The sequence below is a fragment of the Emiliania huxleyi genome (genome assembly GCF_000372725.1).
Source record: "Emiliania huxleyi CCMP1516 chromosome Unknown EMIHUscaffold_20, whole genome shotgun sequence".
Lineage (NCBI taxonomy): Eukaryota > Haptophyta > Isochrysidales > Noelaerhabdaceae > Emiliania > Emiliania huxleyi.
Window position 1 is genome coordinate 200,735 of NW_005200600.1, and position 25,281 is coordinate 226,015.

The following is a 25,281-nucleotide window of genomic DNA, read 5'->3' on the forward strand; positions in this document are numbered from 1 at the left end:
ACGCTCCCCCCCTAGCGCTGCCTCGCAGGCAGCGCCGCGCCTCGCGGGCACGTCTCCCCGCTCGGCGCTCTCGGCACGGCTTCCGCCGTCGCCTCGACTCGTACCGTCAATTAGGCAGCGCCAGCCAACGCGCAGGCGCTGCCTTCGCGCCCTCGGCACGGCGGCTCGACGCCCCTCCGCCGGGCCTCGGGCACGTGAACGCAGCCTCGCGGCTGCGGCGGCGGCAGCCAAGCTGCTCGCCTCGACATGGCTCGGGCCGGCGCCAGCGTGGCCGGCTCCATCCGCCATCGTGCCGTATTTCGCACCGTCTCACGATTCGCCCACCGACACGCTGCTCGCGCGTCGTCGTGTGTGGCGTCGAGCGGGCGCCCTCGCCGGCCGCCACGCTCCCCCCTAGCGCTGCCTCGCAAGCAGCGCCGAGCCTCGCGGGCACGTCTCCCCGCTCGGCGCTCTCGGCACGGCCTCCGCCGTCGCCTCGACTCGTCCCGTCAATTAGGCAGCGCCAGCCAACGCGCCGGCGCTGCCCTCGCGCCCTCGGCACGGCGGCTCGACGCCCCTCCGCCGGGCCTCGGGCACGCGAACGCAGCCTCGCGGCCGCGGCGGCGGCAGCCAAGCTGCTCGCCTCGACATGGCTCGGGCCGGCGCCATCGTGGCCGCCGCCATCGCCATCGTCCCGTCTTTCCCCTACCGTCTCACGACTCGCCCACCGACACGCCGCTCGCGCGTCGTCGTGTGTGGCGTCGAGCGGGCGCCCTCGCCGGCCGCCACGCTCCCCCCCTAGCGCTGCCTCGCAAGCAGCGCCGAGCCTCGCGGGCACGTCTCCCTGCTCGGCGCTCTCGGCACGGCCTCCGCCGTCGCCTCGACTCGTACCGTCAGCTAGGCAGAGCCAGCCAACGCGCAGGCGCTGCCTTCGCGCCCTCGGCACGGCGGCTCGACGCCCCTCCGCCGGGCCTCGGGCACGTGAACGCAGCCTCACGGCTGCAGCGGCGGCAGCCAAGCTGCTCGCCTCGACATGGCTCGGGCCGGCGCCAACGTGGGCGCCGCCATCGCCATCGTCCCGCCTTTCGCACCGTCTCACGATTCGCCCACCGACACGCTGCTCACGCGTCGTCGTGTGTGGCGTCGAGCGGGCGCCCTCGCCAGCCGCCACGCTCCCCCTAGCGCTGCCTCGCAGGCAGCGCCGCGGGTCGCTGGCACGTAGCCCCGCTCGGCGCCCTCGGCACGGCCTCCGCCGTCGCCTCGACTCGTACCGTCTGTTAGGCAGAGCCAGCCAACGCGCAGGCGCTGCCTTCGCGCCCTCGGCACGGCGGCTCGACGCCGCCCCTGCTGGGCCTCGGGCACGCGAACGCAGCCTCGCGGCTGCGGCGGCGGCAGCCAAGCTGCTCGCTTCGACATGGCTCGGGCCGGCGCCATCGTGGCCGCCGCCATCGCCATCGTCCCGTTTTCCACCTACCGTCTCACGACTCGCCCACCGACACGCTGCTCGCGCGTCGTCGTGTGTGGCGTCGAGCGGGCGCCCTCGCCAGCCGCCACGCTCCCCCCTAGCGCTGCCTCGCAGGCAGCGCCGCGCCTCGCGGGCACGTAGCCCCGCTCGGCGCCCTCAGCACGGCCTCCGCCGTCGCTTCGACTCGTACCGTCTGTTAGGCAGCGCCAGCCAACGCGCAGGCGCTGCCTTCGCGCCCTCGGCACGGCGGCTCGACGCCCCTCCGCCGGGCCTCGGGCACGCGAACCCAGCCTCGCGGCTGCGGCGGCGGCAGCCAGGCCGCTCGCCTCGACATGGCTCGGGCCAGCACCAGCGTGGCCGCCGCCATCCGCCATCGTGCCGTATTTCGCACCGTCTCACGACTCGCCCACCGACACGCTGCTCACGCGTCGTCGTGTGTGGCGTCGAGCGGGCGCCCTCGACGGCCGCCACGCTCCCCCCTAGCGTTGCCTCGCAGGCAGTGCCGAGCCTCGCGGGCACGTAGCCTCGCTCGGCGCTCTCGGCACGGCCTCCGCCGTCGCCTCGACTCGTACCGTCAATTAGGCAGCGCCAGCCAACGCGCAGGCGCTGCCTTCGCGCCCTCGGCACGGCGGCTCGACGCCCCTCCGCCGGGCCTCGGGCACGCGAACGCAGCCTCGCGGCTGCGGCGGCGGCAGCCAAGCTGCTCGCCTCGACATGGCTCGGGCCGGCGCCAACGTGGCCGCCGCCATCGCCATCGTCCCGTCTTTCTCCTACCGTCTCACGATTCGCCCACCGACACGCTGCTCGCGCGTCGTCGTGTGTGGCGTCGAGCGGGCGCCCTCGCCGGCCGCCACGCTCCCCCCTAGCGCTGCCTCGCAAGCAGCGCCGAGCCTCGCGGGCGCGTAGCCCCGCTCGGCGCCCTCAGCACGGCCTCCGCCGTCGCCTCGACTCGTACCGTCTGTTAGGCAGAGCCAGCCAACGCGCAGGCGCTGCCTTCGCGCCCTCGGCACGGCGGCTCGACGCCGCCCCTGCTGGGCCTCGGGCACGCGAACGCAGCCTCGCGGCTGCGGCGGCGGCAGCCAAGCTGCTCGCCTCGACATGGCTCGGGCCAGCACCAGCGTGGCCGCCGCCATCGCCATCGTCCCGCCTTTCGCACCGTCTCACGACTCGCCCACCGACACGCTGCTCGCGCGTCGTCGTGTGTTGCGTCGAGCGGGCGCCCTCGCCAGCTGCCACGCTCCCCCTAGCGCTGCCTCGCAGGCAGCGCCGCGCCTCGCGGGCACGTAGCCTCGCTCGGCGCCCTCAGCACGGCCTCCGCCGTCGCCTCGACTCGTACCGTCTGTTAGGCAGAGCCAGCCAACGCGCAGGCGCTGCCCTCGCGCCCTCGGCACGGCGGCTCGACGCCGCCCCTGCTGGGCCTCGGGCACGCGAACGAAGCCTCGCGGCTGCGGCGGCGGCAGCCAAGCTGCTCGCCTCGACATGGCTCGGGCCAGCACCAGCGTGGCCGCCGCCATCGCCACCGTTCCGTATTTCGCACCGTCTCACGATTCGCCCACCGACACGCTGCTCACGCGTCGTCGTGTGTTGCGTCGAGCGGGCGCCCTCGCCGGCCGCCACGCTCCCCCCTAGCGCTGCCTCGCAGGCAGCGCCGAGCCTCGCGGGCACGTAGCCCCGCTCGGCGCTCTCGGCACGGCTTCCGCCGTCGCCTCGACTCGTACCGTCTGTTAGGCAGAGCCAGCCAACGCGCAGGCGCTGCCTTCGCGCCCTCGGCACGGCGGCTCGACGCCCCTCCGCCGGGCCTCGGGCACGCGAACGCAGCCTCGCGGCTGCGGCGGCGGCAGCCAAGCTGCTCGCCTCGACATGGCTCGGGCCGGCACCAGCGTGGCCGCCGCCATCCGCCATCATCCCGTTTTCCACCTACCGTCTCACGATTCGCCCGCCGACACGCTGCTCACGCGTCGTCGTGTGTGGCGTCGAGCGGGCGCCCTCGCCGGCCGCCACGCTCCCCCCTAGCGCTGCCTCGCAGGCAGCGCCGAGCCTCGCGGGCACGTAGCCCCGCTCGGCGCTCTCGGCACGGCTTCCGCCGTCGCCTCGACTCGTACCGTCTGTTAGGCAGAGCCAGCCAACGCGCAGGCGCTGCCCTCGCGCCCTCGGCACGGCGGCTCGACGCCCCTCCGCCGGGCCTCGGGCACGTGAACGCAGCCTCGCGGCTGCGGCGGCGGCAGCCAGGCTGCTCGCCTCGACATGGCTCGGGCCGGCGCCATCGTGGCCGCCGCCATCGCCATCGTCCCGTTTTCCACCTACCGTCTCACGATTCGCCCACCGACACGCTGCTCGCGCGTCGTCGTGTGTGGCGTCGAGCGGGCGCCCTCGCCAGCTGCCACGCTCCCCCTAGCGCTGCCTCGCAGGCAGCGCCGCGCCTCGCGGGCACGTAGCCTCGCTCGGCGCCCTCAGCACGGCCTCCGCCGTCGCCTCGACTCGTACCGTCTGTTAGGCAGAGCCAGCCAACGCGCAGGCGCTGCCCTCGCGCCCTCGGCACGGCGGCTCGACGCCGCCCCTGCTGGGCCTCGGGCACGCGAACGAAGCCTCGCGGCTGCGGCGGCGGCAGCCAAGCTGCTCGCCTCGACATGGCTCGGGCCAGCACCAGCGTGGCCGCCGCCATCGCCACCGTTCCGTATTTCGCACCGTCTCACGATTCGCCCACCGACACGCTGCTCACGCGTCGTCGTGTGTTGCGTCGAGCGGGCGCCCTCGCCGGCCGCCACGCTCCCCTCTAGCGCTGCCTCGCAGGCAGCGCCGAGCCTCGCGGGCACGTAGCCCCGCTCGGCGCTCTCGGCACGGCTTCCGCCGTCGCCTCGACTCGTACCGTCTGTTAGGCAGCGCCAGCCAACGCGCAGGCGCTGCCTTCGCGCCCTCGGCACGGCGGCTCGACGCCGCCCCTGCTGGGCCTCGGGCACGCGAACGCAGCCTCGCGGCTGCGGCGGCGGCAGCCAAGCTGCTCGCCTCGACATGGCTCGGGCCGGCACCAGCGTGGCCGCCGCCATCCGCCATCATCCCGTTTTCCACCTACCGTCTCACGATTCGCCCGCCGACACGCTGCTCGCGCGTCGTCGTGTGTGGCGTCGAGCGGGCGCCCTCGCCGGCCGCCACGCTCCCCCCTAGCGCTGCCTCGCAGGCAGCGCCGAGCCTCGCGGGCACGTAGCCCCGCTCGGCGCTCTCGGCACGGCTTCCGCCGTCGCCCCGACTCGTACCGTCCGTTAGGCAGAGCCAGCCAACGCGCAGGCGCTGCCCTCGCGCCCTCGGCACGGCGGCTCGACGCCCCTGCCGGGCCTCGGGCACGCGAACGCAGCCTCGCGGCTGCGGCGGCGGCAGCCAAGCTGCTCGCTTCGACATGGCTCGGGCCGGCGCCATCGTGGCCGCCGCCATCGCCATCGTCCCGTTTTCCACCTACCGTCTCACGACTCGCCCACCGACACGCCGCTCGCGCGTCGTCGTGTGTGGCGTCGAGCGGGCGCCCTCGCCGGCCGCCACGCTCCCCCCTAGCGCTGCCTCGCAGGCAGCGCCGAGCCTCGCGGGCATGTAGCCCCGCTCGGCGCTCTCAGCACGGCTTCCTGCTGTAGCTCCTCGCTCGCCTGCGACGCCTGTGGAGTGCGCTCGTATCGGTAGAGGAGCGGCAGTGCGAGACCCGCCGCTCCTCTACCTCACGACATGAGAAAGAAGCACGAACCTTCACCTTGTGAGACCGGCAGTGGAGAGCCCCTCCCGCCTTCCCGATCTACGGGCCGCCAGTGGCGATAACGGCCGCCGCTCGGCCTCGACGGACAACCCGAGTGAAGGCGAAACGCCATATCGCCGCGACGCCGCCGACGGCCGAGGACGAGTCCGAATGGGACCGTCACTCACTCAATTTGGGGATCCTCCACGCGCTGCGCTACGCTTCGGAGTCGCTCACCCCGGGATCGCTCCTTCCCTCGCTCCGGATTGGGGAAACTCTGAGCTCCCTCCGCGTACGCTACGCTCCCTTCGGAGAGAGCCCCAGAGTCTTACCGCGCTCCGGATCCTCTTTAGCCCATCTCTGAGAGTTAGAGTGACTGGCTAGAGACGACGACGACGATACAGTTCATGATAAACAAACTTTAGTTTGTGCTAGTGAACTGAGGAGAAGCGGGTCGAGCCTCGGCGCAGAGGGCAGCGCCTAGCGGGCGGGAACCCTTACCCCCGCGCCCGCCGCTGCCCGCCGCTTTGTGCGCGGGACATCCGAGCGCCACGAGGCTCCGACACAGCTCCCGACTAGCGTCGGCTCCTGCTCAGACAGGCGCCAACCTATCAGTTCTCAAAGCGACCCACCACCATCCCTCATCTACCGCCCGATCGAATCGCATTCGTCTCTTGCGAGTCCTCTTGCTCCAAGAGGTTCCAGAGAACGGGGAAACTCTGAGCTCCCTCCGCGTACGCTACGCTCCCTTCGGAGAGAGCCCCAGAGTCTTACCGCGCTCCGGATCCTCTTTAGCCCATCTCTGAGAGTTAGAGTGACTGGCTAGAGACGACGACGACGATACAGTTCAGAGACCTCGAAAAGAATTTTCGCTGGGAAGGAAGCCTTGGTGGAGTATAGGTACGAGGGTGGTGTGGCATCTCTTGCGGGTCTCGCCAGGGGCGCCTACCAACCTCGCTTGCGAGGGGCGTGTGGCTTGTCTGAACGGACTCGTGAGGGGAGCCTGCCAACCTCATTCGTCGAAGCGGCGCTTCGCTTCACAACGACCCCGCCGCAATCGTCGCCGGCGCGCGACAGGCTCCCGTCGGCCGGACTGCCCTCGACGAGTGGGTGTCGCCAACCAAAGCGACACGCACTCGAGGGTAGTGCCGACGGGACGCGGCTCGAGGGCGACTCTCGCGAAGGCACGGCTGGCAACCGTGGCGCGGGGCTCGCGCTCGACAAGACCGGGATCGCTCTACCGGCAAACCTCTCGCTGACATGCGCGCACCGTCGAGCTGACGGCGGGCGCGCTGAGGTCGCACGCCTCCCAAGTCATATGCCACGGCGTGCGATCTAGAATCAGCACACGCGCCTCTGCTTGCATACACTCATACATTGGATTGTCATTGCCTGTGAGTGCGAGATAAGGCTAGCGGTTGGCGGCTAGCCTCTGAGGAGAGTGACCAGAGACACCTCACAAGACCCCACACACGGTCTAGTCCGGCCTCGCGGTCGGCGGAGATTGCTAGAGGCCGAGCAAGCCTGCTCTAGCCTCACGCGTTCGCCCCTGTTGTCTGTTGTTTGTTGTGCCCTTGTTTGTTTCTCTTGGCACCTGGGAGTGCTGGGGGGGGCGATAGGGAGAATGTGGCCCTGAGTTATGTGTACGCCAACTCAGGGTGTGTGGCAGCCAGCTGGCTGTGTGTCTTGTGAGCCTGTTTGTGTCTTTGTGTCGCTCGTGCGTGTCGTCATCATCTGTCCCGCGTCCACCCATACCGCGTTCGTGTCCAGTCCGAGCCTGACTGTTGTTCATCTTTCTACATACATACATGGGGAAGACGACACCGAGGAGGACGAACCAGTGGAAATCCCGCCGTCAGCTGTCACGATGCACCCGAAGGGGACCCCAGCGCCAGCATCAGCCGTGGAGGTACAAACAAGTGTCCGATGAGTGAGAGAGTGGACCTGAGCAACGATATGACTTGGCGGCAAATGATCGCAGTGGGCGTCAGAAGAGTCATCCTTGCGCGAGGAGAGCTCGATAAACTCGAGGGGCCAGGATATGCCGCGAGGAGGGCAGAGTTGCTTGCGCCGAGAGGCGAGAGCAAGGGATCGGCAGGCGGCGGCGTCGTCGCAGAACGAGGCAGAGGGGAGCGAAGCGGCAGAGGAGGAAGCGACAGGAGGGAGAACGACGAGAGTGGGACGACCGCGAGGTGGCATGAAGGTTGCAGCGAGAATCGGCGAGGGACTGCGAAGGGAGATAGAAAGAGGCAGACGACCAAGGATTAGGGTGGGCGACGGCTAGCACCACACTCCTCTCCTTAATGGGTTGTGTGTTTTCTTTCTTTCTTTTTTCGGGGCATCCCTCCCTTGGCTTGTCTGTTTTCTTTCTTTTACGGGGCACGGGACTTGGCGCGCACTGGCACTAACACGTGTTCGTGCCTCGAAAAGAACTGGGAGCACAAGGATTCGAAAGGGACAGCGTGGTTGTTCTCTCTCCCTCCCCCTCTGGCGATCTAGCTCTTAGCATGACCTCCCCCCTCCATTTGCGCAGCAACACCTGAAAGCTCAAACTTTTAGGCCCTCCGAATTCGGACCGGAGCGTAGTGGAGTGGGCCCCGAGTTAAGGGCGACGGACGCTTGCCACATTTCTTGTTGGCTTCTAAAAATCTCTCTCTCTCTTGCGTCCTACATGTACATGTGCATGCGCATGTGCATGCACATGCACCTAGCCTCCATCAACGCCTCTCCCCGGCGCAGAGGGGCCTCCGGAGGGATGCTCAACCGCTTCACGCCACGCCGCTTGCGGCGGTCCTAATAAGCACTTGGAGCACTTGGAGTGCAGTCGGTAGCCTCACACCCAGGAAATTGCCCCTGGGGCATGTATGTATGTAGGAAGGTGAAGAACAGCCAGGCTCGGACTGGACACGAACGCGGTATGGGTGGACGCTGGACAGATGATGACGGCACGCACGAGCGACACACAGACACAAACAGGCTCACAAGACACACAGCCAGCGGGCTGCCACACACCCTGAGTAGGCGTACACACATAACTCAAGGCCACATCCTCCCTGTCGCCCCCCTCAGCACTCCAAGGTGCCAAGAGAACAAGCAAGGGCACAACAAACAACAGACGACAGGAAGTAACATGCGAGGCTAGAGCAGGCTTGCTCCACCTCTAGCAATCTCGCCGGCCGGCGAGGCACGGACGAGACCGTGTGTGGGGTCTAGTGAGGTGTCTATGGACGCCCTCCTCACAGGCTAGCTGCCTACTGCTAGCCCTATCTCGCACTCACGGGTGGTGACAATTCATTGTATCAGTGTATGCGAGCAGAGGCGCGTGTGCTAAATCTAGGCCGCACGTCGTGGCACTATGACGGAGGTAGACGTGCGGCCTAGACGTGCGGCCGCAGCGCGCCCGCCGCAGGCTCGGCGGTGCGCGCGTGTTAGCGAGAAAGTTGCGGTTAGAGCCATGCCCGACTTTTTCGAAGACGAGCCCCGCGCCACGGATGCCAGCCGTGACCGGCACACACTCGACGAGGACAGTCCGGCCTACGGGAACGTGTCGCGCGCCGGCGACGGTTGGGATGCGGCGTGGTGGTTTCGTGTACGAAGCGAAGATGGCACGACCACCGCCCTGCATCGCAGACCGGGCAAGGAGGGGCCTGCTCCCGTTCCGCGAGAGGAACAGGAGGTCTCCCCCCCTCCCCCGGCCTGAGCAGCTACGGGTGGAAGGCAGCCCCTTGAGTCGAGGGCGGCGCGACCACTGCCGAGCTCCAACAGCCAAAGGCCTGGGCGTCTGCTGATGGTCGCGCCGCCCCGCTCCGCGCCGCCCGCCGCCGCGCCGCGCCGCCGCCCTCTAATTATTAATTCATTAATAACTAATAATTATTATTACCCACCCGCCGCCGCGCCGCCCCGCCCTGCGCCGCCCGCTGCCTCGCCGCGCCGCCGCCTCGCGCCGCCCGCCGCCGCGCCGCGCCGCCGCCCGATGATTAATAATTAATAAATAATACTCGATCATTAATAATGTGTGTGTGTGTGCGTGTGTGTGTGTGTTTGTTTGCGCGATGGCAGGGAAGGGCAGGGCAGGCACGAGCCGCAAGTGGCGTCGGCGACGCGGCGAGGACACGATGGTGACGCCCACAGCGCAGCGTGCGCGGCAGCAGTGCCGCCGGCGGCCCCACGCCGCATCAGCTGCGCTCTGAGTGAGTCAGGCTGCGCTGCACAGCCTGCTGAGCACGTTCCCGACGAGCGTCGCGCCACGCGGGTCCGCCGCAGGCGACGCGGGCGGCGAGCCGATGCGCGTGTCGTAGGCGTAGGCAGCGCTGGCGAAGCGAGGCGGCCGGCGCCGGCCCCCGGAGGCGGTTGCAGCGAGAGCAGCGAGGTAAAAGACACTGTTGAAAGGGTGGGGAGCGGCCTGCCGTCGAGCAGCACGCCGCGCAAGCCCGCTGCCGGCGACCCGATCGAGAGCTCGTAGTCATGGAACTATTCAGCGCGCCATCGCGCCCGAGGCAGCCCGCCCTGGCTCTGTAGGCCTTCCCAGACAGCTTGGCGAGGCTGTACAGAAGGCCCAGAGCATGCTGGGCAGGCTCCCGTCGAGCGACGAGCCATGCTGGCTCCTCGCGGGCGGCGAGCTCGAAGACCCGCTCGGAGCTTCGCCCAGCCCGGCGAGCCCGCCCGCACGCCCGCGGCCGCAGACATGTAAGACCAGCTTCTTGGCGTTTCCTTCCTGCCAGCGCTCACACACATGCCAAAAGACACCTCGCAGCGCGCGTGACGTGACCGAAGCGGCACGCCTCGGCGCCGCGAGAGCAGCCGGTCGACGTCGGCACCAAGCGCGCGGCCGCCGGGCGCCTCCGAACCGACAGGGGCGCCGCGGCAGTAGAGAGCACTCCACTCACATACATTGTACCGCGACCGTTTTTCTGGTCCCCGGGTGGCCTTGCGGAGGGCGGCTTGGCGCAAGGGCGGCGACCGCGAAGTCAAGTGCTCAACAAGTGCTGGAGCTCCAGCGATGGTGGTCGAGAACGCACCAAAGGCCAACGTCAAAGCGCGCATGCAGGCGCTGCAGGGCGCCGGCGACGTCAAGGATCAGCCTCCGGCCGGCGAAGAGGTTGTCACGGGCTGGCTCAAGAAGGCGGGAACCGGTGTCCTGGCATCCCGCGAGTACAATCGCTACTGCGTGCTGTACGCCGGCAAGCCCATGCATGGGTTTGCACCCACTCTGCTCTACTTTGAGGACGAGGCGCGCTCCAAGCCCAAGGGACAGACATTGCTGGCTGACGGCACCGCAGTCGAGCAGTCGGGCCTCACTGTGCGGCTCTCTCAGGCGGGCAACAAGGTGCTCGTAAAGCTGACCGCCACGACGACAGGCGATGCGGACCACTGGCGCTCGAGCCTGAATGGGGTGCTGGGCCTCGAGACCGACACGACGCCCAGCCGCGTCGAAAAGGTGGCCACGCCGCCACCTGCCAAGCTACCTGCCGCCGTACCGCCGCCGGCCAAGCCGCAAGCCAAGCCGGCCCGAGCCGACCGGCTCTCAGTCGAGAAGGCGATGGAGACGGCGCGGCTCGAGGCGGAGCGACGCATCTCGCAGGCGAGTGAGGCTGCCGAGGCGGAGGCGAGCGAGCTGCTCGCATCCGGTCGCACCTCGCAGGCCGAGACCCTACGCCTCTCGGAGGCGGAAGTGCCGGTGCCCGCGCTGCCCAAGCCGCCGACTGCCGCCGCGGCTGCCGCCGCGGCTCCCGCCGCCGATTTGGCGATCGTGCCCGAGACTCCTCGCGGCGTGCCGAGCAACTGGGACCTGCCCATCACCGCGCCCAAGCAAGTGATCTTCAGCGCGGAGCTGGGTGCGTCTCCCGAGTCGCAGCGCGACTCGCCGGCTAAGCCGACGGCGCCACTTCAGTCCAAGTCGAGCCTCGGCATGCTAGAGTCTCTCACGGACGACGAAGAGGAGGAGGCGGCCGCGGCGCTCAAGCCGCCCCCGCCAAGGCTCTCGCTCGTGTCGGCGCCCCGCGCTCCGACGCCGACGACGCCGCCCGCCACGAACCCGGGCAAGACGGTGGTCGAGATTCGCCTCGACCACGGCCGCCGCCTCTCCATCGACATGTCGTCGGCACCGCCGCCCGGCGCGCCGCCGCCGCCGCCGCCCGGTGTGCCGCCGCCCCTCACCGCGCGCGGCGGTGTGCCACCGCGGCCGCCGGTGCCGCCACCCCTCGAGCAGCCAGGCCAAGCGGCGCCAGACGTCGAAGGCCAGCCCTCCTCGACGCCCTCCCTCGACGCGCTGGTTGGCGAGCACGAGCCGGAGCCGGCCGCCGCTGTCACCGTCGCCGCGACGCCGCGTGCGACGGCGAAGCCGAACCGGCGAGCCTCGAGTAGGCCTCGCCACACCACTCGATCCTCGCCCACCCACCGCAGCAGCTTTCACTAGACCCAGCCGCATCCACCCGAGCTGCCCGCGCCGCGATGGCAAGGAGGAGGCCGTGGAGGCGTGGCGCGATCCTCTTGCCCACAAGAGGCGCACACCTGCCTCACAGGCGCTCGTCGTCCCTCGACAAGGACGATCTGATGCAGTGGTGCCAAACAACGACAGAGCACTACCCCGGCGTGCGGGTCGCCAACTTCAGCCGCAGCTGGGCCGACGGCCTCGCCCTCTGCGCGATCCTGCACGAGTACTTTCCGACCGACATTGGGCAGTTCGAGGCCCTCGACGGCAGCACGGCCGAGGGGCGCGCCGCCAACTTTGAGCTCGCTTTCGGCGTGGCGGAGCGGCGGCTGGATGTCGAGCGGCTCTTCGACGTGGAGGTCGCCGGACCCGCCCCTCGTGGCCGTGGCTCGACAACCCCCGCCTCCCATCCACTCCCTGCCCCTTCCGTGTGCGAGCCTTGGCGCCAGAGCCCCAACCACCGCGCCCCTGTTCACCTGATTCGTAGGACATGACTGCCACGTACCCGACGCCCGACGCAAAGTCGGTCATCACGTATGTCGCTATGCTCTCCAACAAGATCAAGTCGATGGACGCAGCCGGGGCGGCAGAGGCGGCCGACGCGACGGAGGCGGCCTCAAAGTCGCTCGCCAGCCAGAAGAGGCAAGGGTCCTCCTTCCTGGGCGCGATCGCCAACTTCTTTGCTCCGAAGGAGGAGAAGCAGGCGGCGCAAGCTAAGGCGGAGGCCGAGGCAGCCGAGGCGGCGGCCAAGGCGGCGGCAGCCGAGGCAGCCGAGGCGGCGGCCAAGGCGGCGGCAGCCGAGGCGGAGGCGGCTGCGGAGAAGGCGGCGGCAGCCGAGGCGGAGGCGGCTGCGGAGAAGGCGGCGGCAGCCGAGGCGGAGGCGGCTGCGGAGAAGGCGGCGGCAGCCGAGGCGGAGGCGGCTGCGGAGAAGGCGGCGGCAGCCGAGGCGGAGGCGGCCGCGGAGAAGGCGGTGGAGGAGAAGGCGGCTGCGGAGAAGGCTGCTGCGGAGAAGGCGGCCGCGGAGAAGGCGGCGGAGGAGAAGGCGGCTGCGGAGAAGGCGGCTGCGGAGAAGGCGGCCGCGGAGAAGGCGGCGGAGGAGAAGGCGGCGGCCGAGGCGGCGGCAGCGGCGGCGGCAGCGACGGCGGCAAAGGCGGCAGAGGCGGCGGCAGAGGCGGCGGCAAAGGCGGCCGAGGAGGAGACGAAGGCAGCGGAGGCAAAGGCGGAGGCGGAGGCTGCTGCGGCGGCACAGAGGGAGGCGGCGGAGAAGGCGGCCGCAGAGGAGGAGAGGCTGGCGGCTGAGGCGGCGGCGGCCGAGGCCGCTGCGGCGGAAAAGGCAGCGGCGGCAGCAGCGGAGGCTCAGGCGGCTGAGGTGGCAGCGGCAGAAGCGGCCGAAGCGGCGGCAGCTGAAGCAGCGGCGGCGGCGGCGGCGGCGGCGGCGGCGGCGGCGGAGCAGGGCAGCGAAGAAGTGAAGCCGTTGGAATCAGCCACGTCGTCGCAATCGATCGGTTTTGACGCCGGCGTCCAGCTGGCGCTGTCACAGCTGCCAGACGAGCTCAAGGAGCGTCATACAACCCTCGCCCTCGCCCTCACCCCCACCCTTGCCCTCACCATCACCCTCGCCCTCGCCACCCTCCCCCTCATCCTCACTCTCTCCCTAACCCCACCGTCCCTTAACACAGGAGCGGATCCAGTCGTCCTTTGAGAGGGGCGAGTCGCTCCGCATTGTCCTCGAGGAGCAACCCGCGCCCGAGCCGCAGCCGTCTGACTCGTCCAGGCAGGGATCGTGGCTTGGCTGGCTCGGTTGGGGCAAGAAGTCGTCGACGCCGCCGCAGCCGCCCAAGGCCGCGTGCCCGGAGCCAGAGGCGAGGGCGGTGGAGAACGCGGAGGCGGCCTCCGTAAAGAGCTACCCGGCTGAGGTCCAGAAGCTCGCCGCGTACGCTCGTGCGCAGCGCGCCGACCAGACGGGCAAGCGGCAAGCGGGGTCGGGCACGATGGCGGCGGACCACGGCGTCACCGCCGAGGGGTCACAGGACCTTGCCTCCAAGGCCGAGCGGCTCGGGAGGCTCGCGGAGCGGAGCTCGTCGGTGGAGCTCTCTGCGGCGGCGGCAGAGGTGGCTGCCGTCGCAGAGGCGCTGGCCTGCGAGGTTGCCGCCTCCGCTGCCGCCAGCGGCGCGGCCGCCGCCGACCTTGCGGCAAAGGGAAAGGTCGACGCCCTGCTTGCGAATCGTGATAGCCTTGGCCTTCGCCGCGCGCTGCTGATGGAGGTGAACGCTGCCGTGGGCAGCGGTACGGCGCACGGCAGCAGCGCTGCCGAGGTGGACGCGCTGAACGCCGCGCTCGCGGACTGCATCCGCATATTGGCGACCCACAACGAGCGGAAGGCCGCCGCCGTCGCCCCTGCCGCGTAGTCTTTGGGTGGGATGCGTTGCGCGTTGGGCCTCAGCCATGGGTGTGCAAGGCGTGAGGTGTCGGTTGTCTCTCATCGGGTCTCTCATTCCCACGCAAGGGGACCGTGGTTTTGTTGCATGCTGGTTTGGGATGGGTATTTTCTTCATAACGAGCGGCTGGTACAGCAGCAATGAGGGTTGTCTTGTCCGTAACCGTATCATGCTGAGATGCTGTGTTGCTGGCCCTTCCCCTTGCTGCTGGAGGGTGCTGGCTGCTGCCGACTAGGTCCAGCCCTGGGTGAGCCAGATCTGACGTTTTGTATCTGTAATAGATAAGATGAGAGTGAGGTTGAACCGGACCCAATCAAAGTCGGCGGGTTTCGAAGGGGGGTATGAGAAAAACGGCGGGCGCATTTGGGGACATGACTGGGAGAACTCTGTGGTGGTCGCGCTGGGCGAAATGTCTGTAAGCATAAAGATGAGAGTCGGTTGAACCGGACCCAATCAAAGTCGGCGGGTTTCGAAGTGGGGGGTATGACAAAAAACGGCGCATTTGGGCACATGACTGGGAGAACTCTGTGGTGGACCCGCTGGGCGAAAGGAGCTCGCAGACCGTTGCAGCCTCACGATGTCATTGAGCGGAGCGAGTGCGAGCGCGGCGGCCAAGCAGCGGCACTAGGAGCAGCGGCGAGCTGACACGAGCGCGCTCGTCGATGCGGCGAGGGGGCAGTATCTGAAAGTATAGAGATGGGAGTGAGGTTGAACCGGACCCAATCAAAGTCGGCGGGTTTCGGAGGGGGGGGATATGACGAAAAACGGCGGGCGCATTTGGGCACATGACTGGGAGAACTCTGTGGTGGACCCGCTGGGCGAAAGGAGCTCGCAGACCGTTGCAGCCTCACGATGTCATTGAGCGGAGCGAGTGCGAGCGCGGCGGCCAAGCAGCGGCACCAGGAGCAGCGGCGAGCTGACACGAGCGCGCTCGCGATGCGGCGAGGGTGACATCGCGTCAGATCCGTGTTTTCTCGTCTTGCGGTACATCTCTCCGCTCGCCACCTCACGCTCCGCCGTCCGGCCATGGATGGTTCGATGGAGCTCGCCGAGCCCCATCGAACCATCCAACTCCGGTCACCGGGTCTGAACGCGCTCAGCCTCAGGAGGTACCAAACCGCGCGAATTCTGCACGCCTCGCTGCACCGCTGGCTTGACTGAATCAGGCAGCAGCAGGCTGCTGCTGTTGCCACAGCAGCAGTCTGCTGCGGCCCCAATACGCAAGTTAATGACCAGCATTGCTGCCGGGGGCATTCGAGCCGCCACAGCCGGTGTGCGGCTGTGCACTGCCACCTGCCCGCGGCTACGCACATGTGCGCTCGCATTGGATGAGCCCTGCTGATGGACCTGCGTTGCCTAGCTGCACGAGAGCAATGCCGCAGGCGGCGGCCGTGGCATACACTGCGAGCACACTTGGTGCAGCTGCGAGGTGCAGCAAGAGCACGTCGTTCCTGCCTCTGATGCCACTCTCGCGGCTTGTAGCGCGTCACTCGCGCATGCTCTCCAGGAGCTATGGCGGGCGCGTGTGTGGGGCTGTAGCCTGTGTTTGGCCGGTTCTGACCCGTTTACTATCAGTACCATGCCTGGGCCACAAGAATCGCACACGGGGAGCGGCTCAGGGACCCAGTAAGCCGCGGAATCGCCAAATGTCACAACCCGGCTCACCCAGGGCTGGACCTAGTCTGCCGCGGACGGGCCACGCCCACGGCCGCGGCTGGCTGGGCCGTGTGGGCCTATGGTACGAGACGATACCCCCTGTGATATATTGATATATCGGAACTTCGACCGACCCATTTCCGATGGTCAGACTGTGACACACCAGTGATCAAGGTCTGTGTTGTGTAAATTGTATCTGTGAACTCATAGACCAGCGCGCAGCGCCATAGGAGGTATTTTTCTCTTCTCAATAACCAAGGTCTCTGTGTTTGACGTATTTCCTTCTGATATGAATTCTTTTTCCTTCGCGGCAACGCGATGGCGGCAAGGCCTCTCTGCGCGCCCGCCCTCGCCACGCCGAAGACCAACCGACGTCGGACCGCGGTGAGACCGCGCCGCCCCCCGCGCCCGCCCGCGCCCGCAGCGTGAACACATACGCGCGTCCCTCATCGCACGGAAACATACGCGCCAGCCGCGCAGCAGCCTCACATGCAGCGCCGACCGCATGCTCGCGCCCTGGTGGAGGCGGCGGCCGCTGCGGCCGAGCAGGCGCGGCAGGCGGTGGTGGGGCAGAAGGCGTCGCAGACGGCCGCAGAGATGGCTTCGATTGCGTCTGCCATGATAGTTGGGTATGCGAGCAGCGGGCGGCGCGAGCCGCTGCCCTTACACCCGGCGAAGCTAGCCAGGCCCGCAGCCCGGGTGGTGGCATGTCAACCAGCTCAAGACGGGGGTGCCGGGGGAGAGGGAGAGAGGTGGCCGAGGCCCGCTGCGAGGAAGACGCTAAGCACCATCGAAAGCGCTGAGTCCGACGCGATCTCGCTCGAGATTGCGGCCATCGAGGACGAGCTCCGCCAGTTGCCTCGCCCGGCGCGCAAGCTCGTAGCGGCGGGAGGGGGCGAGAGAGTGGTATGAGGATGTCGAGCACGTAACTCTTTTAAGCAAGTGCTCCTCGTGGGTGTGTATATAGCTGGGGGGACATATCTCCGCGACTGCCCCGCAGGACCGCACCCAGCCCTTTTCCCATTGTCCCCGTCTCCTAAGTGGGTCCCCGTCCCGGCTCCCGCAGTCCCCCCCGCTGAAACCCGCGCGGTGACCACGCGCTGTCTCGACCGCGACACGGTATATGTTGTTCAATGCCCGGGTGTTGGGGGCTGGACAACCGGTGTGGGGGCTTGAAGCTGAGCAGTGTCGCTAGTGTGAACAGTAACAGCAGAACAATACAGTGGGGCTCCCCGACAGCATGAGGCATGTGCATGTGCATGTGCATGTGCATGTGCATGTCATGTTCATGTTCATGTTCATGTTCATGTTCATGTTCATGTTCATGTTCATGTTCATGTTCATGTTCATGTTCATGTTCATGTTCATGTTCATGTTCATGTTCATGTTCATGTTCATGTTCATGTTCATGTTCATGTTCATGTTCATGTTCATGTTCATGTTCATGTTCATGTTCATGTTCATGTTCATGTTCATGTTCATGTTCATGTTCATGTTCATGTTCATGTTCATGTTCATGTTCATGTTCATGTTCATGTTCATGTTCATGTTCATGCTCATGTTCATGTTCATGTCATGTTCATGTTCATGTTCATGTTCATGTTCATGTCATGTGCATGCACACACTAAAATTTTCCGATCCCCCGTTATGTGAACGACACGGCTCTCATGCACTCTCACGGCTCGCCCTTCGACTCGCGCTCGTCAACCTGGGACTCTCGTGCGGCCAACCGTCGCCACGGATAGCCAAAGCTGCGGCTGCACCCACCTGCCGCCCACCGGCAAAAAAAAGCGCCACACGTGACTACCACCACGAGAGCTGCCAATATCCCAATCCGAGCGAGAAGTTCTGGGTCGTCCCGGTCGCTCCAGTGCGCGTCGCTGGGGGGGAAGATCTCGTCGTAGCCTTCGCGGGCCGCCGCCTTGGCAGCCGGCGTGTACCACCGCCGCGCGAAGGCGTTGTGCCCACTCCACGGTTTGTCACCGCCCGTCCAGTGGAGGGCACAGCCCGAGGCGAGCCTACCCGTCCACCAGGCGTGAAGCTGCGTCGCCCAAACCCGCACTGGCAGCAGCTCCTCCGCCTCCCAGCTCGTACCTAGCCCGCCCACATTCCAGCACGCGTCGAGCCGCTGAAAGTCGCGCCCAAAGAGAAGCTGCAAAGGCACCTGACTGCTCGGCGCGGCACTCTTGCCGCCCGGGAGCGAAATGCCCCTGTACGAGGCGAGTTCTAGGCGCTGCAGCGCCGGCACCAGCGCCTCAACCCGCTGTGTCAGCTTCTCCGCACGCCACTGCCGCAGGTTGAAGGCGGTGACGCCGGCGTTGAAGGCATCGCCTCGCAGGATGGCACTCATGTCGTAGCCCCACGCCTCGTCGAGTGCGAGCTCCGCCGGGCTGCGCAGCCGGCGCAGCCCTCGCTCCAGCCCACCGCGGTAGTGGGTGACCAGATCCTGGTCTCGGGCTACTGCAGCGAGCGGGCTCAAGCGGTTGGCGCCGGTGAAGAGGCCCGCGAGGAGGCTGTGCACGTCCGAGCGAACAATAATGTCAGCGTCGACCCAAAGGACCGAGGCGGCTGTCTCCGGGAGGAGCTCGGGGAGGTAGAACCGCGCGAGGTTGAGCGCACTCGAACTGCTCAGATTGCGGAGCAGCAGAAAGCGTTCACTATCGAGGGCGCGCACCGTGATAGAGCCCCTGCCAATCCTTCGGATTGCCTCCTTGCTTTGCGGGCTGGACTCCCCCTCGCGGAAGACATGCACATGGATGCAGTGCGGGCTGCGGCTGCTGCTAAAAATTGATGAGACAAGTGGTCCCAGCCCAAGCAACTCGCGCCTGTCTGCGCCGACTGCAACATGTGCAAGGCCGTTGCAGGCGCCAGGCGTCAAGCTCTGCCGGGAGTCGTTTGCGCCACCCTGCATGTACCTGGGTCCGGTGACATGGAAGGCAGTCGCTCTCGGTGGCATCACCTCTCGCCAGCTGTGCCGGTGGGATCTTGTTCACGCTGCTGACAGGGCTGCGGTCCCAAGGGCGGTCGCGGCGTTTCGCTGCACCCACCTTGCTGAGATGCATCCGAAGTTGGATTCCGGCCCTTCCGCTCGGGTCTGAAATCAACCTGACGACGCCTGTGGGTCGTGGGTTGCGGGTTGAGGGTTGATGAGGCCCCTAGTACCTTTACCCGCTAGTTGAGGGTTGAGGCCCCTTGTCAACCCTAGTTGGACACTCACTCCATCGTTCGTGTGTGTGTGTGTGTGTGTGTGTGTGTGTGTGTGTGTGTGTGTGTGTGTGTGTGTGTGTGTGTGTGTGTGTGTGTGTGTGTGTGTGTGTGTGTGTGTGTGTGTGTGTGTGTGTGTGTGTGTGTGAATGAAGGGGGGCGAGTCGCCTCGTCCTGGCCTCGTCACCCGACCCTCCCGCCGCCTCGCCGCTTGCTCGCCCACTCTTCCCGACTTTCTACTTCTTCTTCTATCTATCTACTTCCTTCCCGTTACGGCTCTCGAACTAAGGCGCGACACTGCGACCTCGGCGAGTGCAACCCCAACCGCGCAGCGAACCCCGGCTCGAGGCAACCGCGAACCGGGCCGACGGCCGAGAGTAGAGGGGCAGAGGGGGGCTAAAACTCAAGGTGTAAGGTACGGTGCGCGGGCTAAACCCGGATCCTGCTGAACAAGCTCCTCTTGTAGCTCGATCGGTCACACCGCCATCACCGTCGGGGAGAGGGGGGGCGACACTGCTTCGGCAGCGTGCACCTCGATCCTGTACCGTGTTTGTTATGACCCCCCCCAAAAAGCAAAATGAACACACCAGTGATGAGCATGAGGGAGCGGGCGAGACGATCGAGGGCGGAGGGGTCCCGTACCAATGCGGAATCGACCCATCTCCAGTGCTCAAGGTGTGGCGACGGAATGCTTGTTGTCGCCTTTAACCGACGCATCAACAAATTCTTCTTGCGTTAATATACAGTACACTCGGCGCCGGACAAGTCGGGAATAGAGGGCAGGAGGCAGGACACGGTATAGTCGGAGTCGCAAGTCTGGCTGCTGGCTGGATCGCGGTGGTGACACAGGGAGGACGACTGAGGAGAGAGCGCACAAGGGGACACACGACGACCACCCACGCTCGCAAAGCGGGGGAAGAACTCGAGAGACGGGCAAGAAGAGCGCACGTGGGGACACACTCCTCACTCGTCACTCCCACACCTTGCCCTCAAAGGATCCCTATTCACACGCCGAGCCGTGAAGAGCGTCTCCACGCCGCACCGCGCATCACCGAGGGCGACCGTCGAACGCAGCGTCGCCTTCGGCGCGTACGACTCCTTGAGCTCCGCGCCTGCGGCACAGAGAGAGGCGTTTGTGGTGTCTGCGTCTCACACCCGTGACTAGACGGAAGTGGGCAGGGGGGGGGGCACAGAGGGTGCGGAGGAGCGGGTTGGAGATGTCGTCGGGGACGTCCTGCTGGCCGGTGAGCCAGCAGTACAGGTCGGGGTTCTCCATCTCGATGATCTCGGCAAACTGCGTCAGCTGCGGGGAGGAGGGGACAGGAGGCGCGCCGGAGGGCGTGGCAGAGGGGAGAAGCGCGGGCGCGAGAGTGGAAGTGGCGCGGACAGCGGGTGTGGAGTGCGGCGGGTGCGGCGGCACATCGGGGAGGCGGCGGCGGCCAGGGCAGGGGCGGCGCCTGGTCTTCCGACAGGTCTGCCAGCCGCGCCGACGCCCAGCCTCCAAGCATGATGTCCATCTCGAGCCTAGGTAATAGAGAGGGCCGGCGTTCGATGCCGCCCGACAGACTCGCCGGCGAGGACGGCTGCGGGCGACGGCACCAGCCGCGCTGCTTTGAGCGGTACAGCAGCTGGCGCCGCCGCTTGTCGAGCGCGTCAAACTTGCCAGAGTCGGCCGTGGCCTGCTGGTTGCCCGCGGCGGAGCCCGCCACGGCCCGCGCCGGCAGCCGCACCGCCGCCGGCAGCGCTCGTCGCGCGATCGGAGCTAAACGGCTGGATCTACGCAGCATCTTGCGGTGGTAGCCACGGTGCGCCGGCACGGCTCCTCTCCACCCCGCGTCCGGTGCTGGGAAGTTTCCGAAGAAAGAATTTAGCTCTGGTTGTCCGTTCTTCCAGTCCCGTGCCCGTCGGGATCAGGCAGAGAAGACGAAACGGTGGCGGGGCCGCGGCCGAAGAAGGCTAGGAGGGGAGGCCGGGCCCCGCGCCCGTCGGATGATCATCGGAAGGCGAACAGGAGGAAGAACTCAGAGGGAGGAGAGGGGAGACTCCTCCGGAGTGAGGATGAGGACCCCGAGCGGTGACGTCGTGTGAGAGTGTGTGTCGTGTTCAGGTCTGGTGTCCATTATAGCTCCGAGTAGAGGGGGCGGTCTGCTGCTAGGGGAAACCCGGAGCGCGGAGCCAACCCTCGGAGACCCGTGTTTACTTTAAGGCCCTTTCCCTGCGAACGCGCACCCCCGGGGCTAGGGCTCTCTTGCCCGCAACCCGATCCCGATCATCCGGCCCGCTGGGTATGCTTCTTAGCTCCCCGGCCCTGGATGTGAGGCTGCCAACTGCACTCCAAGTGCTCCAAGCACTAGGCTTGGCGTCGCCCTTAAAATCCCTGTGTGGCGTGCCGTCCTCCCATCCCTCGGTGCCATTTTATTTCTTTTCTTTGGCGTCGCCATCTCTTTGGAGATGCCTGTTCTTGCTCTGCCTCGCAACGACGGATATCGTCACCAGCCTCCCGTCCGTCGGGCACCGTCAACAACCTGCTCTACAACGACCTCGACGATCCCGCCGTGGCGAACTGCCTGGAGCCGCTTCCGCCAGCGTCGCCACCGGCACCCTCCCCGCCGCCGGTTCCGGGCGCCACTTGCGACCATGCGCAGCCCTTTGGCGACGGCGTATCTGGAAACATCTTCTCCTATGACGTCCCAACCACCTCGGGCGGCATCGGGCCGCCCAGCTACGATGCGGGCCTCTGCCCTGGCACCGCCTTCACTGGCACCGGGTCGGTCTTCTGGCTGCGCCTCGACGACGTCCGAGCGGGCGTGGCGCTCGAGCTCAAGTCTTGCGGCTTCGATACGGACCTCTCCGTCTTCAAGGGCTCCTGCGGCAACCTCGAGATGGTAGAGTGCGACGGCGATTCGGGCGGAAACAGCGGCGGCGCTCCCTACGCATCAAAGCTCAGCTTCACGCCCACCGATGGTGTGCACTGCTCTGGGTGGTCGTCGGTGGCTGGAATGGAGCGGATGGGTCGGCGACAGTGACTGCCACGTATTCGGGAGCAGCCTCGCCGTCGCCGGGGCCATCGCCATCGCCCTCAGTGTCGCCCTCTCCTCCGCCTCCGTCGGCGTCGCCGTCCCTGCCGCCGCCCTCCGCCGCGCCCTCTCCGCCGCCTCCATCCACGTCGCCTTCCCCGCCGCCGACCCCACCGCCGACTCACTCCACCGTCGCCGCTGTCGCCTCTCCTACCGGGGGCGTCTCCGACCCCACCACCGTCCCCTCTGCCGCCACCGGACGCCTCGCCCTCGCCGCCACCACCCTCCGCCTCTCCTACCCCGCCGCCGCCGGCGCCGCCGCCCAACCCACCACCTACTCCGTCGCCCAGCCCGCCGCCGTGCCAGGGAGGCTCGTGCTTGCCGGGCTACTGCTTCGCCACCTCGGCGGTCGCATCCAAGGGCGTCGTTGTCCCCAAGATTGTCGGCGGCGTCGATATCAACCCGCCGAGGCTGTACCAGTTTCTCGTCCACCTCGGTGGCTGCGGAGGCATCCTCATCGCCCCCGAGTACGTGCTCACCGCCGCGCATTGCGCGCCTTACATTCCGGTCGGCCATGAAGTCAAGATTGGCCAGCACTATCGCAATCCCCCCTCCCCAGACGCGTGTGTCGAGACCATGCACGTCGAGTCGATCGTCTCGCACGAGTCGTACGAATCTAGCACGACGAACAACGACGTTGCGCTCATCAAGCTGACGGGAGTGAGCCAGTACGCCCCGATCGACCACCTCGACCAGCCCGGAGATGGCACCTGGCACGTCGACGGCACCGACCTCGTCGCGGCGGGCTGGGGCACGCTCTTATCAGGCGGCTCGTCGCCCAACATCGCGCAGCACGTGACGGTCCCGACGGTGCCCGACTGCGCCGCAACTAACTACGGCAACCAGTACAACCCCGACACGATGGTGTGTGCCGGCGCGGAGGGGTCGACAGCTGCCAGGGCGACTCGGGCGGGCCGCTCTTTGGCATCGACGGCTCGGGCGAGCGGACCCTGGTCGGCGTCGTGAGCTGGGGCATCGGCTGCGCCGGGGCGGGCTACCCGGGCGTGTACGCGCGCGTGCAGGCATACACTGCCTGGATCTGCGCAAAGACGGACGGCGCGGTCTGTGGATTTAACCCGCGGCCGCCACCCGCGCCGCCCTCGCCGCCGCCTGCTCCCTTGCCGCCGCCAAACCCAGGCAGCACGTGCGACCTCGCGGTCCCCCTCGGCGACGGCTCCTCCAATCTCTTCTCGCTCGATATTCCCCAAGTGTCAATCGGCGAGGGACCGCCAAGCTATGACGGCGCCGGCTCTATCTGCTGGGGGACCGCCTTCACCGGCAGCGGCAGCGTCTTCTGGGTCAAGCTCGAGGATGTGCGGCCGGGTTTGGCGCTCGAGCTGCCTGCAGCGCCTCCGGACCCGACTTCATCGACACGGACCTCTCCCTCTGGAAGGGCTCCTGCGGCAGCCTCGAGCTGGTAGCGTGCGACGGCGACTCTGGCGGAACCTGCAGCGGCGGTGACTACAGCTCCATCATCGGCGGAGGCCCCCGTCGATGAGGCCAGAAAGGCAGTGGGGGAGCTCACCGGCTGGGTCCCCGCTGGAGGGCCGTGCACACGAAAAAGTCAAGGACGCAAAGCGGCAGCAGCAGCCGCGTCGCCGCGACGCAATCAATCCCCCGGCACCGCCACACAGCAAAACTACGAGCATGTCCGTGTACGGGCCCGTAACGAGCCCCGTTACCATGCTCGTAGTGTACGGGCCCGTAACGAGCCCCCGTTACCATGCTCGTAGTTTTGCTGTGCACCGTCGGCTGGACCACGCGCCGACGAAAAAGAAGAAAAAGTTGGGGTTGTCGGTGAGTAGGAGGTGTCTTGGAGGCGGTGTCTGCGCCTCGTAGAGCTCGAGGAAGGAGAGCATCACGCGGTAGTCGACCTGTGGCAGGCAGGAGGGGGGAGGGGGGGAAGAGTCACTCGACTGCCAGGCCGAGTCGCTCTGCGTTCCAAGAGGGCCCAATGATACTGCTCACTGCCGCGGCCCTCGTGCCGCACGGGTTCGTCTTTGCGCGCGCTGCGCCCGCCCGGGCGCTGCGGCGCTGCGGCGGCAAGCTGCCCCGCGCGGCTGCGCGCCTCTCGGGCGGCGCCGCTGCACCGGCTGCTGCGGCGACGACGCGAGTGGTGGATGACATCGTGAGTGCGGCGCTCGACCGGCGCTCGTATCGGTGGGTCGAGCTCGACTCGGGCCTGCGCGCGCTGCTCATCTCGGACGCCAACTCGGACAAGGCGGCAGCGGCGCTCGAGGTGAAGACGGGACACTTTGACGACCCAGCGGACGTGGCCGGGCTGGCGCACTTCACGGAGCACATGATGTTCCTCGGGACGGAAAGCTTCCCCGACGAACGCTCCTTCAAAGACTTCATCGGCCGGCACGGCGGCTCGTCCAACGCCTTCACCGGCATGGAGTCGACCGGCTACCACTTCGGTGTCAACGCAAACGCCCTGCCAGAGGCGCTCGGACGCTTCGCCTCCTTCTTCGCGGAGCCGCTGCTGCGGGAGGACTCGGCGCGCCGCGAGATGCAGGCGGTCCACTCCGAGTTCCAGCGCAACCTCCAGTCTGACCAGCGGCGGATCTTCCAGCTGCTCAAGTCGACCTGCGACCCGGTGAGCGGAGTAGGGAGGACAAAACCGCGGCGGGTTGCAGCCCGCTGTCCCACAGCTCCTGCCGCTCTCCCGCTTCGCCCCTCGTGTAACTTCTCTGGCTCGAATGTCGACACACCACGAGCATCGCTCAAGATCGCGAGGTCTCAGTCGGTGCCACCACCTCAGTCGTGCCACCACCTCAGTCGGTGCCACCACCTCCCCTAGGCGCACCCATTCTCGAAGTTCCCGACGGGGTCAGGAAGTGTCTAGGAAGTGTCTAGGAAGTGTCTAGGCGCACCCATTCTCGAAGTTCTCGACGGGGTCGCTCGAGACGCTCGGCGGGGCGGCGGCGGCGGCACGCGGGGCGCCGCACGAACTCGTCCGCTCCTTCTTCGAGACGCACTACGAGCCGCGCCGCATGACCCTCTGCGTGCTCGGACAGCAGCCGCTCGACGAGCTCGAGGCGCGATAGACAGACATATAGGAGAGGCGAAGCACAGCCTGGCCGGCGACTGGACGCCGGCGCGGGAGGGGTGGAAAGGGCCGGGGCTGACGGCGCACATGGAGCGACACACAGGCGCACCACACAAGACACTCAGCCAGGCTGGCTGACACGACACACGTCCGTACGCCGCAGGAGCTGGTCGGTAAGTCGTTCGCCGGCTTGGCAAGGCTGGTCCGCTCGCCTCTGACGGCCGGCGCGGAGGCGCTATCGGCGGGGCCTGCCTTGGAGGGCGC

The 25,281-nt window shown here is 67.3% G+C and overlaps 6 protein-coding genes across 6 annotated transcripts in view; 4 read left to right on the plus strand and 2 right to left on the minus strand.

Annotated features, from left to right (window-relative positions):
• EMIHUDRAFT_203764 (hypothetical protein) overlaps window positions 1-4,646 on the plus strand; it is a gene marked incomplete at both ends in the record, with an annotated part of 5,924 nt that extends 1,278 nt beyond the window's left edge. The window contains one exon of the mRNA XM_005781587.1: window positions 4,321-4,646. Coding sequence (XP_005781644.1) covers window positions 4,321-4,646 — 326 coding nt within the window. The remainder of the gene's footprint in view (window positions 1-4,320) is intronic.
• A 5,458-nt stretch (window positions 4,647-10,104) lies between these two features.
• EMIHUDRAFT_421172 (hypothetical protein) lies at window positions 10,105-14,158 on the plus strand. The gene is made up of 4 exons (XM_005781588.1): window positions 10,105-11,507; window positions 11,681-11,948; window positions 12,077-13,147; window positions 13,269-14,158. Exons 1-4 carry the CDS (start codon window positions 10,159-10,161, stop codon window positions 13,995-13,997), a joined length of 3,417 nt encoding a protein of 1,138 aa, XP_005781645.1. The 5' UTR covers window positions 10,105-10,158; the 3' UTR covers window positions 13,998-14,158.
• Window positions 14,159-17,359: 3,201 nt separating this feature from the next.
• On the minus strand, window positions 17,360-18,595 carry EMIHUDRAFT_203769 (hypothetical protein; the record flags this gene model as incomplete). Its single annotated transcript, XM_005781589.1, has 1 exon — window positions 17,360-18,595. One exon carries the CDS (start codon window positions 18,593-18,595, stop codon window positions 17,360-17,362), a length of 1,236 nt encoding a protein of 411 aa, XP_005781646.1.
• Window positions 18,596-19,599: 1,004 nt separating this feature from the next.
• On the minus strand, window positions 19,600-20,717 carry EMIHUDRAFT_434617 (hypothetical protein). Its single transcript, XM_005781590.1, has 6 exons — window positions 20,488-20,717; window positions 20,380-20,412; window positions 20,276-20,345; window positions 20,080-20,191; window positions 19,951-20,000; window positions 19,600-19,888 (listed from the first exon to the last, which is right to left on the minus strand). The coding sequence occupies exons 1-6, from the start codon at window positions 20,673-20,675 to the stop codon at window positions 19,859-19,861; spliced, it is 483 nt and encodes a 160-aa protein (XP_005781647.1). The 5' UTR covers window positions 20,676-20,717; the 3' UTR covers window positions 19,600-19,858.
• A 229-nt stretch (window positions 20,718-20,946) lies between these two features.
• On the plus strand, window positions 20,947-23,463 carry EMIHUDRAFT_203771 (hypothetical protein; the record flags this gene model as incomplete). The annotated part of the gene is made up of 8 exons (XM_005781591.1): window positions 20,947-20,970; window positions 21,130-21,173; window positions 21,243-21,295; window positions 21,385-21,878; window positions 22,326-22,829; window positions 22,865-23,026; window positions 23,189-23,278; window positions 23,359-23,463. 8 exons carry the CDS (start codon window positions 20,947-20,949, stop codon window positions 23,461-23,463), a joined length of 1,476 nt encoding a protein of 491 aa, XP_005781648.1.
• A 456-nt stretch (window positions 23,464-23,919) lies between these two features.
• EMIHUDRAFT_64052 (peptidase M16) lies at window positions 23,920-25,015 on the plus strand (the record flags this gene model as incomplete). Its single annotated transcript, XM_005781592.1, has 2 exons — window positions 23,920-24,564; window positions 24,836-25,015. 2 exons carry the CDS (start codon window positions 23,920-23,922, stop codon window positions 25,013-25,015), a joined length of 825 nt encoding a protein of 274 aa, XP_005781649.1.
• Between the last annotated feature and the right edge of the window lie 266 nt (window positions 25,016-25,281).